General features: G+C 36.1%; 1 protein-coding gene across 2 annotated transcripts; it reads left to right on the top strand.

Moving 5' to 3' along the window:
- The first annotated feature begins 870 nt into the window (after positions 1–870).
- Positions 871–19,729, top strand: CALM2 (calmodulin 2). Of its 2 annotated transcripts, none has more exons than XM_083379853.1 (6): positions 871–1,062; positions 7,435–7,465; positions 15,649–15,792; positions 15,887–15,993; positions 16,484–16,619; positions 19,102–19,729. In XM_083379853.1, the coding sequence occupies exons 1-6, from the start codon at positions 1,060–1,062 to the stop codon at positions 19,128–19,130; spliced, it is 450 nt and encodes a 149-aa protein (XP_083235979.1). In that variant the 5' UTR covers positions 871–1,059; the 3' UTR covers positions 19,131–19,729. The 2 variants fall into 2 exon arrangements, with proteins under 2 accessions (XP_083235979.1, XP_083235980.1); XM_083379854.1 differs by lacking the exon at positions 871–1,062 and adding an exon at positions 4,768–4,870.
- The last annotated feature ends 876 nt before the right edge of the window (positions 19,730–20,605 follow it).

The raw sequence follows: 20,605 nt of genomic DNA, 5'->3' as shown, positions 1-20,605 counted from the left end.
CATTGTTAAGCCGCCTAGAGTGGCGCAGTAGCAGCTGGCTCTGCATGTTGAGTAACTCCCATTTTGCTTATAGGGCTGGATTCTCCTGAAAGCGTGTTTCAGGTTGCACGGCTTTGCAACGTTGGCGAGCGCAGGATGATACGGCGCACTACGCATTTCGGCTCCACCTCCAGCCCGATCCTCAAAAAACGGAGGCTCGTAAACGGTCTGCTTTGCATGTCGTCCTCCAGGACTTTATTGCCACTCACAATCTTCCATCCGGCATATCCCCTTTTCCCGGAAAGGCTCACTCCTCTTCCCTCAGCCAAAGCTTCAGCTCGAGAACTTTCCATTCACCGCGAGAATCCCTCCAGTCGCGGTGCGCGTACTGCGCCAGCGCTGGTTTTCCCCAAGACTCAAAGCGGCCTCAATCGCCTACCACTAACACTCCCACCCGCCCCCGCCCGCGCCCGCGCGGACTCCTCAATAGAGGGCGCACGGCTCCCGAGCCAGACTGTGCATGCCCGAGTGACGCATTGCAGGTACGAAGCCACCAATCAGAGGAGCCTGTTAGTTGTTCACTCACTCACACGTTTTCCTTCGTCCATCTTCTTTCGCCGAGCTAAAAAGTTCCTTGTTAATAAATAAATAAACCCTACTCGACAATCTTACTTTAAGAGGGTATAGCTACTCTTTTATCATTCCATTTTATTATCTTTAGGGAAATTCGTATGTCTGAGGCAGAAAAATGAAATTCCCGGAGAAGGAACGGGATACATAACGGGAGCGACGGTTGATACGCTAGTTGCGGAACCGGATCTCCTTTATTCGCGCTTTTCATTTTCGCTATGGTGGGGAGGAGGGAGGGCGCGGATGGATCTGAGAAAGCAGTGAGGTGGTTTATGAGGCGCTGCCGGCAGGCGTGCTTCGTTCAGTGTGAGGTGAATCGTCGAGGCGTTTGGTTTTTAGGAGCCGAAGAAGTAGACGGCGCGTCACTCCCGTCTTCTTGTGCCGAACGAGGCGGCACCGGTCGTGATCTTTAGCCTGCAGTAATCGCCGCCAGGCCCGGCAAAAGCCAAAATGGTTAGCAATGGTCAGGGAGGGCGAGATCGGTCGGGGGAAGTGGGTCGATTTGTGGGGCGGGGGTGATCGCGGCAGTTGGTAGCAGAACGCGGAATGAATTGCTTACATTTCGCTTTTTTAAAACTTTAGTGGGGCGATGGGGGGACCCGGGAGGCATGCTATATGTGTTGGGGTCGATCCTGTGGGACAGCAGATACATTTGAGACCAGTTGAGAAAGAGCGCGCTGAAGTCCGACTTTCTCGCGCGCTCGTGTCGGCGTCCTCCGTCGACTTCAGAATTCAAACGGACGCAGTCAACTGTTTTTCTTGGCGCCATGCTGGGGGTGGGGGTGGAGGTAGAAGAACCAGAAGGTCTGTCGAAGTGGTAACTTCCCTTGTTATAGATTCGTTTAAGGAAGGGGGTGTCCTGAGAACACCGTTCGCAGTAGGGAGCGGTCGGGGGGGCCGGGTATAATTCCGTTGCCGTAGCAACCGAGTTGCCGCCGCTGCTCGTGCACAACGTTTGAGGCGTCGCGGGTGGGAGGCGGGAGTTCTCAGAAATGTGGCGGCTCCCCGCTTTGTTTTTGGCGGCGCAGGGTGGAAATTGGGAGCAGTTTGTGCTTGTGGAAGATATTTGGGCAGCAAGTAAGCGGGGATCAGCTTTGCAAAGATCACACTTGAAGGTTAAACCGCTTTGCGTTTATTTTTATTTTTTTTTAAAGAAGTGCAAAGTTTATGCTTTCCCTGAAAAGTAAAAAGAGTTAACTTAAAAAGGTACAGTCGCGCCATGGGGGAAAAATAAAGTCTAATGGGTTAAAGCGTGGAGTTACGTTGGAATATTTTTTGTGTGGAGAGAGAGAACATATTTTTCCTACTCCAGGAATTGCAAGAAGCTAAAATCGGAATCTCAATAAATACTGAAAAAAAGTTTTCTTGTACATTTCTGTGTGCGGACATTTTTGGGGGGGGGGAAATAGGGAGTTGAGTAGGATGCGTTATGCTCTGGGTTTCTAGGTTAAGTGAAGCCATATTAAGAAACGTTGAGGAATATTATGAAGAAGTATGCTGAGAAATAATCACCAAAAGGTTGTATGAATTGGATATACGGTAGGCACTTTTATCAGGAAAAAAAATGAGGTAATTTAAGGGATACTCTTAAAATATTAGTGCTGTGTTGCTGCTATTGTAGCATTCCCTCTGTTTTAAAAAGATTTGGTTATACTTACTATATTTTTAACAGGTTGAATGGGTAATATATTTTTATAAAGAAATGTTAGAAATTTGAAGACTTGGAAATGAGCAAGAAAGTCCTGGTGCTAAATTAGGATTCTGCTGGATGTTGAAATAAATGTGGATTTTGTGCTCAGACCACCTCTCAGAGTGAATTTTCTTGAGAGGAAATTGTTTAGATGACTAATTTTTTCGTCTTTTTTATTAATGATACTAAATTATTTGTTTTGATACTAAAGCTGAACGAAAGTTTATCCAGGACAACAAACTTCTCAGTGGCCATAAAAAGTATAGAACCTCAGAGCACAGGATAAATTTAGATGTTCTTAACATCAGTATCGGGATTCTAATTTCTACATCCTCAGCAGCTAGACAGGGCCAATCATTTCATTTTCTGTTTCTCTGCAGAACATTTTGATTGTTCGAAATATTTATGAATTTAAAACAACCTTTTGTTCTCTGAATGTAAATCTTTGTAAATGTGCTGCATATTTTTTTCATTGAAATAATGAGTATGATGAAACTGAAGAATCTCAGGAATGCTGATGATTTTCTAACCAACTTGGAAGGGTTTGTGCAAGTAACCTATATACAGATTTCTAGTTTTGCTACATGATCTCAGTGATAACTGCTCTTCAGAATGTCCCCATAAACTGATAAATTGCTTTAAAGCAATGCTTAGAATATAAATATTTTCTCTGGAGTTTGGAAAAATCCCAGATACCAGATCACATAGATTTAAAAAACATATGCTAACCTGTAGGAACTTAACTTCCTTACCTGTAGCAGAGTTTATTTCTAGATATTAGAAATATTAAAGCCATTCTGTACTGATTCCATATTTATGACACATTGAATCATTTTAAATATGGGATAAGTGGCCAGTTGAAGAATCCATATTGAAGAATTCTTAAAATGGAGTGAATAAACAATATGCATTCAAGATAGAAGTATTGACTAAGAGATATTTTAATATTATATAATATATATATCATATGTGCACATTTTATCATGGATACAAGGATTTTTTAAAATCATAAAAATTATATTACAGGAATACTTTATTTTATCTTCCATGACAACTATAAGACATGTTCTGTTCTTCCCTCATGGGACTTTGAATTTAAGAGGCTTTAGTCTTTTTTGACCTTAGAATTGCTGAAATATTTGAGTGTTTTCTGTTATAGAATTAATTCTGTTGCTCTCAGCCTTGTGAATTTTTTGGGATGAAATTTCAGATTGTTGCTTTGTTTTCTAGAAAGACATCAAGATCTCAACAGTTTCACCTGGGAATAGAATTTGTCATGTAAATGTATTTGTAGGCCATAGTGCATAGACCTCTGTAGAAGGTCACAAGTGATTCCGCAATGAAAAATAAGATACATGGTGTAAAAGGCAGATTTGAGTAATTAATAGCAATAGCTGAATAATTCACTTCTAATGTCTGTTAAAACAGTTTTTTATTTGTTATGTATTGATAGAGCTGCTCTTGAAAATGGGTTATTTTTCTAACATCAGCTTTAGTATTTGTATTCTTTTTCATGTGCTCAGTCCTTACAATAGCAATTATACAACTTTGTTGAAGAACCCCACTGTCAGCATTCATATTTTTCAGTTAAACATTTTTACATTCCTGTGATATTTGATACAATGCAGTTGTGTTATGCTTACATACTGCATTTAGATAGCTTAGTTTTAATTAATAAAGCTTTATTTTTATCCCACCTTTACTTTTAGGTGTAACTCAAGGCAGTAAACATATCTAATATCCCTTCCTCCTATTGCTCGATTATAATCCTTTTTTAAAAATGGAAAGGATGAGAAGAGAGTCAGAAGAGACATTCTAATTCTGTGCATGTAGAATTTTCAGTTTTCTAGAATCCAAGAACTGGTAGATGAGAAAATATTTAGGGAAGGGAAGCAAGTTTTAATTATTGACCATTGACAAGTTGTAGTTGCTTGAAAGGAAGCTTCCCATTGTATAAATGCAGGACAGCAGATTTTAAATTACAGCAGGATTTTATTTTTCTTTCTTAGCAACTTTATGGGCCTTCAGGAGATGCCCTACTGAAGCTATGTTAAGTGAGGTGATAGTGGTGGTGATATACTGTATAGCACTAAAGAGTTCTCCAGCTGTTTTACTTACTAGCATAACATCCTTCTCTTGTCTGCTCCCTTTAATTCAATAAGGTAAAAGGTAAAGGTTCCCCCGCACATGCGTGCTAGTCGTTTCCGACTCTAGGGGCCGGTGCTCATCTCCGTTTCAAAGCCAAAGAGCCAGCGCTTGTCCGAGGACGTCTCCGTGGTCATGTGGCCGGCATGACTAGACGCCAAAGGCGCACGGAACGCTGTTACCTTCCCACCGGAGTGGTCCCTATTTTTCTACTTGCATTTTTACATGCTTTCGAACTGCTAGGTTGGCAGAAGCTGGGACGAGTAACAGGCGCTCACTCTGTTACGCGGCACTCGGGATTCGACCCGCCAAACTGGGTAGTTTGATATCTGACATGGCTGTAGAAAACTTTTTGAAGGGTTGCAGCAGCAGCTCCATCTTTCTGAAGCTTCTGAGTAGCTGCTTTAAAGGCTTCCCCAACTTAAAGTGAGTCTGCATTCATCCTTGTTCAGAGTTTCTACTTGTACTTCTGACAGAGTTGCAGTGTGTGCACATGTATGTGGAGATTAGATAAAGCCCTTAAAGGTATTTGAGCCTTCTGGAGAATAGTTTTACCCATTTTGAGGAAGAGCCCTTTTCACAATCTTTGTATAACTTTACTTAATAAACAATGATTTATATTGGAGTTTTTAAGCCTTAATATGCATAATAATTGCATATTTATGGGAGATGTACTGTAAAACATTAGAAGTATATCTAATTGCCCAACTTTGCCATAATTTCAGCTCTGACTTGAGCTGTACCAGGGCGTGGATAAAATGACCAGTGTAGTCAGCTATATATAGTGCTCCAAGATTTGAAAAAGCTGCTTTTATTTTATGTCACTAGAATACCTAACTATTAAATCCAAAAGGATGTGACTATTAATTTAGTGCTTAATCACAATAATTGAGATTACATAAAATAAAAATAAGTTGTAGGTAAAATATAATATAAACAATAAATATTGATTGATAAATACAGCTTTATTTAGAAGACATGTTGGTAGAGGTGTTGGAGTCGGTATAGTGGTACAATGCTTTTAATTCATGAAAATTATTGCTGCTCTCTGTGCATCATTTTCCCTTCCTTGTTCTGACTATATTTTCTTTTGTTCTACACATCCTATAACGCATAAGATCTTTTTCTAAAGTCTTTCAATAAAGTAAAACCCTGTTCAGTTTCCATAAATTTTTATTTGTTGGAAGACTCAAAATATGGGCTTTTAGGAGATATTTTTGTACTGTGTTATCAAGACAGAATGAACATGTAAATTAAAGTTATTCAACTTCAGTTGAAGTTTGCAAAAAAGAAAGATAAGTTTATAGTTCTTAAAGATAAGATTGATCTTCAGTTCAAGTAGATATGACTAAAACACAATTTCATTGATGTTCCAGCCCCACTTGATTGTTTTCCATCTCTGCAATACAGACAACATTCTGAGAATCCTAACACTCATTTTCTACTTGCTTTTCCAGGCCTTAATGTTTTAAACTTTCCACATTGATTTGCCCATTAGAGAACATTTGGAATCTACATTTCAGTCTCTATATGATGCAGTGAATTAAGACATAATGCATGTCTTGTATATTAGGAATGTTACGGGTCATTTTACGTAGGATTTGAATATACTGAACATAGAGAAAAATTAACAGCCAGACTTGGTTGTCAACCATTAGTTTCACAAAGAAGCTCCAAACTGAATGTTTAATTTTTTTTTAACTTGAGCTGACAAATTTGCTGCAGGGTTTTATTTTAGTATACTGAAAAGTTTAGGCAATACTTGTCAAGTAAGTTGATCATCTCTAAAAATGTTAAGGTAAAGTTACATATAAGGTAAAGTTAAATATGGAATTGTCTAAAATTGAATATACGTTGGCTAATGTTTCATGCTTCAGGAAACTGTCCCAGACCTTTTTACTTGTGGAGAGCATTTCATAGGAAATTACATTATGCTTAGAGTAACCATTGTTCTTTATCTATAACAACAGATTTCCTGGATTGTTATGTGCTCGAGATTAGTTTTGTATATGTTATATTCTGTATTTTCTATGAGGTAAATCTGGTCTAAGTTACAGTATCTTAAGCATTGTTAGCATCCTGTTCCTCAGGTGCAAATTAATATTTTGGCAAAGTGTCCAGTATGTTTTCCAAACACAATTACATTTTTTGTGCAAAATTATTCATGCAATTGAAGTTTTCTAATATGCAGCAGAGTGCTATCTGGTAATTAAAGTTACCTTATTTAACCAGCTTGCTTATTTCTTGTCCATAGAGAGTGAAAGTGAGCAATTTATTATTTCACATATAGACTACCTGAAAAATTATTTTTTCTTATTTCTTATAACTTTATTACGGCTCATATGCATTTTGCCAAATTGTGTAATCTTTTGGAAATCTGAGGTGGGTCTGTTTAGAGTCCACTGATATGAATAAAGTGAAGTTTGACTAATATCCATTGAATTTGCCTTTATAAGTTAAGGGTGCTATTTAATAGGAAAGGTAATGAAAGTAGTTGGTAAGGCTCTACTTACTGTTGATCTGAGGACTGCTGGCTGTATAGAACTTGTTTCCTTTTCTCCATCAAAGGTGCTGGGCTGTCTTTGTGGCTTGAAGCTGCAGCTTTTTGTCATGGTGAAGTGTCCCTAAGACATTTACTTGTCATATTTAGCATCTAAATCAGCAGAAAATAGCACTACAGTACTCTTCAGTGGTTTTCAGTTGGTTTTCAATATTGTGCTGAAAAAGATGTAGAGCTTATTGCCTAGTCCCTCCTTTCAAGGAACAGTATAGATCAAACACAGCTCCATTTAAATGTATATTCATAGTATCATTCTGGCTCTGTATTCTCAAAGTTCCTTTATCTTCATTCCCTCTTAGATTGTTTGCTTTGTTTTCAGAATTATAATCCTGAATGTAGAACCTTGTGAATATTCTAAAAAAAGTAAGAATGGTAAATATAAAACTAGTTTGCCAAAATATATTAACATCATTATGTTTATATATTCTAGGCTGATCAACTGACAGAAGAGCAGATTGCAGGTGAGATGCCAGATTTATATTACTTATGGTGCTAAGGTGTAATTTGCATAGATTTCATCAAAAGTATCTATAATGCTAGAATGTGAACATTTTGTCTAATTGGATAATTTTTATTCATAACTGGCAACTTCAATTACTGTGTCTTTAACTCTACCATATAGCTATAATTTACAGAAAATGCTTAAACCTGAAATAAGTGTTGTATTACCTACGTACATACATTTTGAACTGCATGAATTATATTTTTTTATATTATAAGTGTATATGCCTGCACTCTACCCAGAATTTCTGACATTCTTCATTACTTTCAGTTAAATGAGGTACATAAAAGTGTGTTTGGATGTATATATTTTGGGTTATATTCCTTATGTAGAAAGATGGTATTTGCAAATGCCATTTTTATAGACTCATATTCCATTTGTCTATAGTGACCATAAATCTTAAGCAAATTTTGATGTGGATGTTGGGTACTTTAGAGCAGGGGTGTCAAACACTCAACGTCATGTGACGTGTCGCAATGTATTTTGACTTTTTTTCAATTTCCGGCAATGGGATGGGCGCAGTTTCGGCATGACGCATCCGGCCTGCAGGTCTGCAGTTTGACATGCCAGCTTTAGAGAGAAGAGGAATAGGCAGAAATAAGATCCACTTCCTGCTTGTAAATCTCAGAAGGTTGATCCAGAAATATATTTTTGGATCACAGTTAGTGTAATTCCATATTTACACCTCAGAAAAATTTGAAGGAAAAATTTCTTAAGTTAACAGAAGCCATTTTATATTTGTTCCTTAATTTAACATTTTAAAGGAATTGCTAAAATAATAAAATATAATAGTGTGCTTTCAAAAGAATGTTATATATTCTGTTAGAATGTTTAATGAACCAAAGGGATAACATTAATTTATTGCAATCCAGGTAAATAGTTACTCTGGTGCTCTAATGTAGCTTAAATAGAATTAGCATTAAAGAGAGAAAATTAGACCTGCCCTAATTGATCAAAAGGTTAAAAATGGTGGCAGGAACATTGTACCTTCAGACTTGCAAGATTCTGTTACTATAACCTTTATTTAGTAGATTGAGCTCATTTACCTAGGGCTGGCAGAAATTTATTAACTTCAATATGGAAAGTCTAATGCAGACATATCAAACTCGTGATGTCGCGCAACATATGGGAGCTTTTTCGCCATTGCCAGCAATGGGGTGGGCGTGGCTTCCTGACGAGCGTCCGGCCCGTGGGCCGGCAATTTGACACCCCTGGTCTAATGTATTTGATAGATAGCTGGACCAGGGGTAGGCAACCTTGGCTCTTTTATTGACTTGTGGACCAGCCATGCTGACTCAGGAATTCTGGGAGTTGAAGTCCACAAGTCATAAAAGAGCCAAGGTTATCTACCCCTGAGCTAGACCATACCCAGAGTTAAGGCATTAAAATCAGTAAATTATCATGTTAACATTTCTTTAAATCTTAAAACATTACAAATACCCCAAGATTGTCCAAACCTAAACTAGACTTATTAAAATTGTGCATAATATTTAAATATCAAAAAACTGTACCCAGTTGTGCATTAAATAAAGTTTATAAAATGCTGAGTGAAACTATTAAGCTAATTTCTCTCTCCAGATGAAATGTGCCTACTTCCTTAAGGAGGCTATATTATGGTAAATGTTTTTTTGAACAGGGAAGATTATTTGGCATAAAAAGATCATTAGTATCTGAGATTTATGTTCACATATGACATCCTGCCTATGTGTGCAGAATAAGTATTAGAAAATCAAATTTCTCCCGCAGCAATATAACTTTTCTATTAGTCTTTTCAAAAACCTGTAGTTTTTGTAGGTATGTCTTACAAAGGTGTAATTCTGACATCTGTTTAATTCTTAGCCAATAATTAAAGATTACCTGGTAAAAGTTCCAGTCCCACAAAAAGCCTTTTTTTTGTCTCAAGAAAGAAGCACTGTCCAACATATTTGAAAATAGCCTGTGATGATGATGATGATGATGATTAAAAAAAAACTTAGGAGTAACTGCTAATATCATCTTTTATCTATACCCAGCATTCTCAGTCAGATCTCAAGGCAAGAGGATGCAACATCCCAGAATAGCCTGCATTCTGTAATTCTCATCATACTCTCTAGTTCTATGCTTCAGATGGCACAACAGCACATAGAAGCAAGTGTGATGGTGCTCTTTTCATTTTGCTAGGATTTAAAAGCTTTTGAAAGCTAGTCTTGTGAAAGCTTTTATACACACATAACATGATACAGGAATAGTTTTTATTAACTCGGATATTAGGTTACATATTTCTGCTTGAGGATTTGAAGTGACAATCTTGAATACAGGTAATCTTCGACTTACAGCCACAAGAGAGCTCAAAATTTCCATTGCTAGGCAAGGCATTTATTAAGTGAGTTTGGCCCCATTTTATGAACCTTTTGCCACAGTTGTTAAGTGACTCATGTAATAATTAAGTGAATCTGGCTTTCCCCATTGACTTTGTTAGAAGCCAGCTGGGAAGGTTACAAATGGTAATCACATCACCTCGGACGGTGCATCTGTCATAAATACATGCCATTTGCCAAGCACCCAAATTTTGATCACATGACCATGGAAATGATGATGCATTAGTCATGAATGTGAAAACCGGTTGTAAGTCACTTTGTTCAACAGGCACTAAAATGGTAAGTCAGGGATTACCTGTAGACATAGGATTATAGGATCATGCAGTAATAAGTAACCACATAGCAATAATGTACACAAGAAAGCCAGGGTAAGTTGGAGAAGTAATATTAAGCTGGTAAAGCAATCTTGTGCATATTGTCAATTATGCATGATAATTTGTCAAAATATGTACTTTAATGAAAGGCATGTACAAGGAGATGGAGTTTTCTTGTGAAAAAATAATGTGAGAAAAATGTTTTTAGTATTCTGTAATAGAATTCCTGAATTTTTAATCAATAAAATATGCAAATGTAATATAAAAAGGTGGTATGAATTTGTGCAGTTGACATTGGGGCATAGTCTTTTGACGTTTACGTGCCTGATTACATGCATTTTTAAGAGGTCAGAATATCTATCCTAAAACAATTTAAAATGATGCATCCTTTAGAGCAGAGGTGTCGAACTTGCAACATCATGCGATGTATCACGACTTTTTTTCCATTGTTGGCATTGGGGTGGGTGCGGTTTCACCACGACGCATCCAGCCCATGGGCCGGCAGTTTGATACCCCTGCTTTAGAGGGAGATTGATGAAGGGATGTAAAATTATTTCTAGTATTTTTAAAGGATATATTTAAAGGTACTTTATTAGTTGTTAACAGTTCCTTCCTTGAAAATCATCTTTTTTCAGCTATTTTTTTCTTTATTAAGCCCTGTTCTTTCTATATAGTTTTTTTTAATGTAAATGTAAAGTTTTCTTTAAAACTTGAGATTATAGTAATATATCAGACCAAAACTGATTTATTCGGCACATTTTGCAGTTATATCCACGTCTAGACTATATGGCAGACATGTCAAACTTGCGATGTCATGTGACGTCGCGCGACATATTGGAACTGTTTTGCCATTGCCGGTAATGGGGTGGGCGCACTTTCTGTGTGATGCGTCCGGCCCGTCTGCCGGCAGTTTGACACCCCTGCTCTATGATATTTTGGGGAGTTAAACAATGTTGATGTTATAGAAACCATTTATCATTGATTCAACTTAAAGACTTAAATTACTCTGACATATTCCCCTGTCTAAATGTAGTTCTAGTTTTTGTGTTTGTATTCCTTGATGCCCAATTCTGGGAAATTGCCTACATACATACATGTTTGTTATAATATTGTATTATTGCCTTTCAGAGTAACGTTATGCAAAGCCCAATAGAAAGCCAAAGTAATGAAAGGCGTAATAAAAGGAAAAAAAATCACAGATCTAATTAATTCTATTCCTGATCATTATATTTCTGCCTTTCTATTTTTGCTTTCACAATACTGATAGACTGTTTTCTACTTCATCTTTATTCCCCCCCTTTTAGAGGACACATCTCTAACCAACCCTTCCTGTCAAAACATTTACTCTTCATATATTTGTTTTGCAATTTGTTGTTTATTCATTTCATACGAATACTTAATTTTTTTCAGTTTTGTACTTCATGTACATTCATTCAATATGTATTGACCCTATTTCTTGTTGTTTAAACAGTACCTTGTCAAGTTCTATACAGCAGGGCATAATTGTAGAAGCAACCGTTAGGTAAATTTAATACGTTTTAAGGCAAGAATTAAGAGTATAAGGTCTTAGTAACCCAGTCCTCTTTTATTAGTGAATTCTTCAAGAGAAAGTCTATTTGAAAGTTTTGAATCTCTTCTTGGGCTTTGTGCTATCCAGACAGAGTTACATTCACTAGATAAATCATGAACAAACTTTCCCATCTGTTGGTTGTTTATATCTAGAGGACCTTATGTTTCTTTTTCAACCTCTAGAGCACATTTCATATTCCCACTGTGTTCATTTTACAGGAATGTACAGTAGTTCTCAACTTACGACAGTTGAGCCAAAATTTCCATTGCTAGCAACAGTTGTTAAGTGAATCACGAGTTGTTAAATTAGTAACATGGTTGGTTGTTAAGTGAATCTGGGCTCCCCATTGACTTGTCAGAATGTTGGAAAAGGTGATCAGAAGGTCCTGGGACACTGCAATGGTCATAAATACATGTCAGTTGCCGAGCACCCAAATTTTAATCACATGACTGTGGGGATGCTGCAACGGTTGTAAGTGAAAAAGTGTCATAAGTCACTTTTGTCAGTGCCACTGTAACTTCATACGGTTACAGCTAAAACGGTTATAAGTCGAGGACTACCTGTAGTCAGCTGTCTTTTATCAAGGAATAAATTGGATAGCAGCTTGCTTTTGTACATAACCATTTGTATCATACAGTATATTATTCTTAGTGGATTCACCAGTGTTCAACGTCTGGTCCAATATATTTTCCTCATCATAGTTTTAAATCTTCTCTTAACTAAATCTTCATCTCAAAATCAGTAAATATAACAATGACTTTTTCATGTTCATGAAAAGTTTTTTTTCCATATTCATACATTTCACTGGCTTCCTGGAACTTTGTTATTCAAAATAGTTTGTCAGAACTTGGGAGACAAAAATTGAAAAGAGGTTGAGGGAGAAGAAAAATGAATTGCTTAAGGAATATAAGTGAGCGGAATTTCCCCTCAAAAATATCCCACCCAAATTGTCTTCCTCATTCCAAGCAACTTTCACAAAAATAGAAGGAATGTTTTTGGGCAATTTAATTACCTTGGCGTGGAAAAGCTATTTGGCAAAGAAAGAAAGCAAGAGTTACAAAAGATTTGGCCTACCAGAGGGGGCATAATATGATTAAATATCTGAATATGATTAAAAGAACAGATAACCCTTAGATATAATTAGACTTTTATAATAAAAGATACGATTTAGAATTAGAATAGCACTTTTTTCTTTTTTGATGTGAGAAATATGAAAATAAGAGGATGGCTGGTATGAATAAAATTTTTAGCTATATAAATGTAATCTTGAGAAAATCATAACTGATGAAAGATTTTGAATATTGATGGGAAATTAAATAAGAGCGTGAAAAACAGGATATTGATTTAACAAGATTTTAATTGCAAACAATTGCAATAAAATTGGCTAGGAAAGATGTTATAAATTGATATTATTGTTATTTGTATCATATTAGAACAATATAATGTTTATATTTAACTTTGTATGCACCAACAGTAGTAAGAATTGTAATTGTGTAATGTGGGGAAAATGAAAACAAATTGGGGAAGAAAAGAGAATCAGGGAAAAACACTGGATTGTGCGGTATTGAATAGAGCTATACTGAAGAAATTATGTTAAGTTTATAAACACAGACAACATGTTTACTAAGCACTAAAGATTGTAATTGTTAAAAACCAATAAAACATTTTTTAAAAAAAATAGTTTGTCCCACAGCTTTTGTCCTTCCTTTAATCATATTGTTGGGACATTCTGTAGTTTTAAATATTGAAACAGGCTATCCCTGCATAAGTGATACTAGTTTTATGTGATTCTTATTCAAAATGGGGACATTTTATGTTCTGGAGAGATAGTTGTACTACTTCAAATATCAAGAGTTGAAGCTTCCATTCCATGATAAATTGTATAGTGTTTAGAAATATAAAAATAGTGGGAGTATGTAAAACAGTGACAATCAATGAAGTAAATCTCACATTCAGAGAAGGAGGAACTATGATTCTGTATATAGATAAATTTAACCCCAAAAATCAACTTTGGTTATATATTGTTTTTTTTAATCCCATTTATATCCCGCCCTTCTCCGAAGACTCAGGGCGGCTTACAATCTAAGAAGCACAAATCAATGTGCTTAGCAATAGCCTTCATTCTATGTATATGCCTGCTTATTAGGGCTTTCGCCCCCTCCCAAGCGGCATTTTTACAAAGTCAGCTTATTGCCCCCAACAATCTGGGTCCTCAATTTACCTACCTCGGAAGGATGGAAGGCTGAGTCAACCTTGAGCCTGGTGTGATGTGAACCTGCACTAATTGCAGGCAGCTGGTGTTACTTAAGGAGGCATTAGCCCACTGCTCTTGACAATAGTGTGGCAGGCAAATTGTCTTTCTACTGGTATTAGTAGTAACTTAAAACCAATCAGACAATAGTTCACTGTACTTTATTTTGTCTAGGTATTATAATATGTTCTAAAGCTAAATAAGGCTTAAATGTAATTGATCCAATAAGAGGTGTATTAATTGGATTAATCTTAGAACATGTTTGTCCAACTAGTGAGAGATAGAAATGTTTGTAAAATGCTTGAACAGTAATCACAATACTTTGAGTGGAAAAAAATGAAGTTATTCAAGAGATTTCCTAAATCAGAATTTAAAACTATAAATAAAAAGGGATAGTCAGGATGGAGGTAAAAAAACATGTGAAAGTGATGGTTGAAGTTTGAATTGACTCAAGAATTCAATTACTAAAAGACCATAAATAATTGCAAAATATTTTATTTTGTTGCTTCCATCTTCCATGATGAAGAGAGTTTCTTTGAAGCGAGCTGAAACTTTATTAAAATAAGCCAGTGTTCTTTAGCCTTGGCAACTTTTAAATTTTCTGGATTTCAGCAATGTAAATTCTCCAGCCAGCCATGCTGTCTGGAATTCTAGGAGTTTGTCCAGACATCTTAAAAGTTGCTGATATTGAGAAAACACTACTGCTTGAATTTTTTTGTGGTGGGTGTTGTGAGGTTTAGAAGATTTTATGTATTTATTTAAGTAATATTAAACAAATTTATACACCTGCCTGCTCACACATACAGTGTAGTCACATATAAGTGATTCTACAGCAGATGATATTTTGGCATTGGATATCTTTTTTCAGGGCCCCAAAACAAGAAGGTCCAAATGTAGGGAACATGGGAGGTTAATAAGAGTATAAATGATATCTGGGAACTTGAAAAGAAAGAGAAGTGATATACTAATCTCCATTGTGGAGGTAGCTATCTGAGCATAAGATGACAGAAAGCTTTTTTCATCCGATAGTAATAAATTTATGTTAGTAACTTCATGTTTCCAAAAGAAAAGTACTTTCCTTTGAAACTGGTGCGTGTTTTATATCCCTTTTCTGCTGCAACTAAATTTGTTCTAGAAAAGTTGGAAAAAAACCTATCATGGAAGCATTTTTTTATGAAAAAAGCAAAAGAATTTTTAGAATCGTGCTCATCTTATGATGGTTTTGTGGGCTTTAGGCATTATTCTTGGCAAGAGTACCAGAATAATGTCTTGATTATTTTGCTGTTGTACTTAATTTCAATTTGATACTGCTTGTGTCTGTTTACATACTAACCAGGGTTAATCCTGTTTATATTTTCAAGTTTAGCCAAGGTTGGCTAGTTACTTCCTAATTAAAAAAAAACCTTAGTTAATTAACTCATCACAATGTTTTGTTATGGAAATTAATTACATAAGTTTTGAAAATATTGGGCACACAGTATCCTATTGAAAGCAGTATGTGTTTTACTGTGATGTAATGTGCTTGGATTTCATTCATTTTACTCATTGTCTTATCCTTTATGTTTGCTTTTGAGCAATTGAATTAAAATTTAAATAAAAATAAGTTGAATGGTTTGGAAAATATAAATGGTTTGCTGTTTTGTATTACAGAATTCAAGGAAGCTTTTTCACTATTTGACAAAGATGGAGATGGCACAATAACAACAAAAGAATTGGGGACAGTGATGAGGTCACTTGGACAGAATCCCACAGAAGCAGAATTACAGGACATGATCAATGAAGTAGATGCTGATGGTAAATTTTATTTAAAACAATTCAGTAATTAAATCACCATTAATACCTGAATATAACCGAAAGGAATTTTATTAATATATAAATTATTTTCCAGGTAATGGCACAATTGACTTCCCAGAATTTTTGACAATGATGGCAAGAAAAATGAAGGACACAGACAGTGAGGAAGAAATTAGAGAAGCATTCCGTGTATTTGATAAGGTATTTCAAATATTTTAATAAGCTTGCAAAGTCCTGTATGCCTTAAACCAAGGGGAATTTCCACTTTGATAAGAACAAATTCTATACTCATTGTCTATGCCAGTGAGCCATGATGTACAGTTTTTAGGGAATTTTAATGCAAGCTTTCCTAACTTGTAGGCAGTCTGTTCTAAAATTTTTTAGAAGAGTTGATGCTACCAATAATGTATCTTTTTCATTCCTGCCAACCCAATCAAAATATGTAACTAATGTCAAATAATGTCAGTTAAATAGTTTGGTCTGTAATAAAAACAAAACTTTCCCAGGTGTGCATATATAAGAATTCAAAATACATGGAACAATAATTATCTCTTTCCTTGACTGTTCTTTGCAATGCTAATTGTCCTGCCTAATTTTTAACCTTTTTAGTAGAAGCAAGTTATTTCTGATTGTTAAAATATGAGCTTAAAACAATTTAATATAATCAAAGTGACCATCAAATATTTTCCAGGATGGTAACGGTTATATTAGTGCTGCAGAACTTCGCCATGTGATGACAAATCTTGGAGAGAAGCTAACAGATGAAGAAGTTGATGAGATGATTAGAGAAGCAGATATTGATGGTGATGGTCAAGTAAACTATGAAGGTAAAAGTTATAAATAGTTTTTGCTTACATAAGTTGTCTTGAACCTGTTAGCAAACAGTCAAACCCACTGGCCTTAATACACCTGCATAATTAAGGCCAAAAAAGTGATAAAATGGCTTTTCTTTAAAAACAGTAAAAAAAAACCCCTCTTTTTTGTTAATGATAACTTTATTGTCACTTTGAATGTACACCATTCGGCATACATCAAAATGAAATTTCGTTGCATACAGCTCTCAAAGGGTCACCACCTCTGATATATACTCCTTGTTCGGGGCCCACTCAAATTTCACATTGTCCATTTTAGTCTCTAGGGAGTGAACGATGGCAAACAGGACAGATGGAAATGGGGCTCCATGTGGATTAGCCCTCAAGTTAGCTTGTATTCTGACAACCTCGCCTTCTTTCCTTTTTCTGATCCTGACTCTTCCACCTTTTCCTTGTTGACTTGAGAATGTGCATTTTTAATATATATATATATTTGGCAGTCAAAGCTGAAAAACCCAGGGAAACTATTTGCAATGTGCACTTCCTCCTTTTGAGAGCTTGCATTAAAAATGGAGGGGTAATAAATAGGAACAGCACTGTTAGAATCCAACTAACTTTTTTCATAACACATAATTTCAGAGTAGCAATAAATAAGTTGCCAATCAGGTAAATAGTCTTCCTAGCATCTAGCTAATTAGGAGAAACTTCCTAACATTGAGGACAACCAGTGGAACAGCTTACTGTCAGAAGTTGTGGGTGCTTCATCACTTGGAGGTTTTTAACAAGAGACTGGACAGTCAACTTGTCTGAGATGGTATAGGGCAGGGGTCGGCAACCTCGGCTCTTTTATGACTCGTGGACTTCAACTCCCAGAATTCCTGAGCCAGCTATGCTGGCTCAGGAATTCTGGGAGTTGAAGTCCACGAGTCATAAAAGAGCCGAGGTTGCCGACCCCTGGTATAGGGTCTCCTCCTTGAGCAGGGGATTGGATTAGAAAACCTCCAAGGTCTCTTCCAGCTCTATTCTGACTGAAATAAAGATGTCAGTATTCTCATGCCCCCTAATGTGATCTCATAAGATTGGCATTTTATTTCCTCTTTAGAAACAGCATTAATAGCAGCAATAGTTGGAGTAAAGTATTACTTTGTGCCAAATATATCTATAAAGTGTCAACGTAAAGTTTTAACTGGAACTAAGATAGAAAAGTGCTATGTGCAGGCTTTGTGGTTCTTAATTACTTACGATCTTTCAAAAAGATTTTGTTTTGTTGTAAATATTGAAGTGAAGCTTTAGATAGCTTCCAGTTCACACCTGACAATGTCAGAGTGATTATATTCCAATTAAGGTAGCTTCCATAATGCTTAAGATAATAGAAGTTGAGATAATAAAAGCAGTGGTGGGATTCAGCCGGTTCGCACTGGTTTGGCAGAACTGGTAGCTATTTTTTTGTTGACTTCGATGAACTGACTGAAGCCCTAGCCTTTTTTTCACAAGGCCCAGAATGGCCCACCGGAAGTGCATGGATGGCACTTCCGGAAGTCCGTTCTGGGCCTCAGAAACCCGGCCCAGAACAGACTTCCAGAAGCGGCATCCACGCACAGAACTGGTTGTTCAGGTATTTGAATCCCATCACTGAATAAAAAGTTACTGTATTCCTATACTAGAACAGTTAGTGTCTGTTTATCTAGCCAGAAATAACATTACAACTTAGATTTGATCAAAATTATTAGTTTTTATTTGATATGAGACAGAAGATACACCAATGGGGCTTGCAGTATATCAGCAAGATTCTGACAGTCAGTTATTAAACACCATTAAAGAGATTGGTTTCTTCCTCTGCACACAGTTATCCTTGAACAAAGACGTTTGAGGTTAATAATAGGTTTTATATTGAGGGGCTGAGCTGTGTTTAGGTCTCTGCTTAAGCAAAAATTTTCATTGGATAGCAGTTTTTGATAAATTGGTTATGGATCTATAGAAAATTGAGCAAAAACATGAAGGAGGGTCATTTAATATTAATACTTTAAATAAAAACATTTGTAGTGTAGTAGTTTTTAAATGACTTAAATAGAAACCTTACCAATTGAATGTGGAAAAAGTATCTTAGTGTGACACTTAAAAGATAAAGCATTGAGTACCAGCAAATTTTGGACACAACAAGGCTAAGTATTTTAGTTAGGTATCTTAAGAGACAGAGCTGAATGTCCGAACAACTGATTTTGTGTAAATTCTTTGTGTATTAGAAAGAATTACTACTATAAAGGAATGAAATTCTAAAGAAAAAAAGATTAAAAATAATTATTTAGAAATAATAGCTTACTAAAGCCAACCAACTCTTGAAATTCATAAATGGTGAGAAGCACTGCACCAATATACAGAAAACAAGATGGTAGTCTAAGACTGACATAAATTTCTTGGCTAATATGGCAGATTGCCTGCTTTTTATTTGAATATTTCCCACAGACATTTGAATAACACCATCTTTTTTCTTCTACAGAGTTTGTACAAATGATGACAGCAAAGTGAAGACACTGCACAGAACGTGTTAAATTTCTTGTACAAATTGTTTATTTGCCTTTTTCTCTGTTTGTAATTTATCTGTAAAAGGTTTTCCCCTTCTGTTAAGAGAGATGCATGTATAGTAACAAACTCATTCCTCCATGTTTTCCCCTTTATCTGTCATCCTGATATTTTGGGAAAATGATCAAAGTAACAAATGTTTGCATGTGGCTTACTCTGGATATTTAAGCCCTTCCACACTTCTAAAGTTAGATGGTGTTGGTTAAATGAGGGATCATCTAGGTTATGCCTGTTGAAATTAGTTATTTTAGGAAATTTAGCATGTTGTTGAAATGTAGTCTTAACTCTGTGGACTATGGACAGTCAACAATATGGAACTTTAAAAAGTTTGCACTATTGCAAAACGGGTGTATTATCCAGGTACTCGTACACTATTTTTTGTACTCCTGGTCATGTACCAGAAGACATTTTTCTTCTATAGTTACTATGCTTTGAAAAACTTTTGTTCAGCCACTTATTTTAAAAAGAATCCGCTTATGGCACAACTTGCCTCAAATCCATTCCAAGTTGTATATTTGTTTTCCAATAAAAAATAATTAACTCATGTTGCCTAAATCTTTTTTGAATGCTTGTACATTGTTTTGAATGTGTCTACTTCTAAAATTAATCCTTGTACCTTTTAGAGACTGAATGAAGGCTGTGTTTAGGCATAGCAAAAGAGCCTTCTAGGCATGAACTTGGCTAAGTTCTATCTAGCATGGCATATATAGCAAGGCATGGCAAGGGTTACAAAACAAAACATGGGAGACATGGACTGTGCAGGAATGAGGTTTGAAGGTGAAAGGTCATTTGAAGTGCATGAGCGTGCATGTTGCAACTGTTATTCCCTTAAATGCAACAAATGCCAGCAAAAGGTCCAGTTTAAGGAATTTCTGGCAGGTATAGCATAAGCGCCCCTGAATCGCCTTTTCCCTTTCAAATCTAGAAATCTGTACAGTGATTACAGATAATATCAACAGTACTGTGCAAAGATTTTAGGCAATTGTGCAAAAATACTGTAAAGTAAGGAATGCTTTCAAAATACATACTCTAATAGTTTTATTTTTATCAATTTATAAAATGCAAAGAGTAAATGAAAAATCTAAAATCAATATTTGGGGTGACTACCTTTTGGCTCATCAGTTCTTCACTTGTAGAAAGTCAGAGATTTTGGAGGATTAGCGGATTAACCAATTGTACCAAGCAGATGCTAATGATCATCAATTCCATAGGTTAGGTTGAAACAGTCATTAACACAAACAGCTGTGTAGGAGGCTTAAAACTGGGGAGGAACAGCCAAACTGCTAATAGAAGGCAGTTTTCATTTCACAGGTCATATACCTTAGCAAAACTGAGCACGGGAACACGACAGAAGGTACTTATAATGTATTAGCAAGGTATCTGCCAGGCAAAAATTGCAAAGCAGACTTGAGTTTTCAAGA

Source organism: Vipera ursinii (assembly GCF_947247035.1).
Source record: "Vipera ursinii genome assembly, chromosome: 1".
NCBI lineage: Eukaryota > Metazoa > Chordata > Lepidosauria > Squamata > Viperidae > Vipera > Vipera ursinii.
Note: the sequence above shows the minus strand (reverse complement) of the source record. Positions and strands in the feature narration are given on the sequence as shown.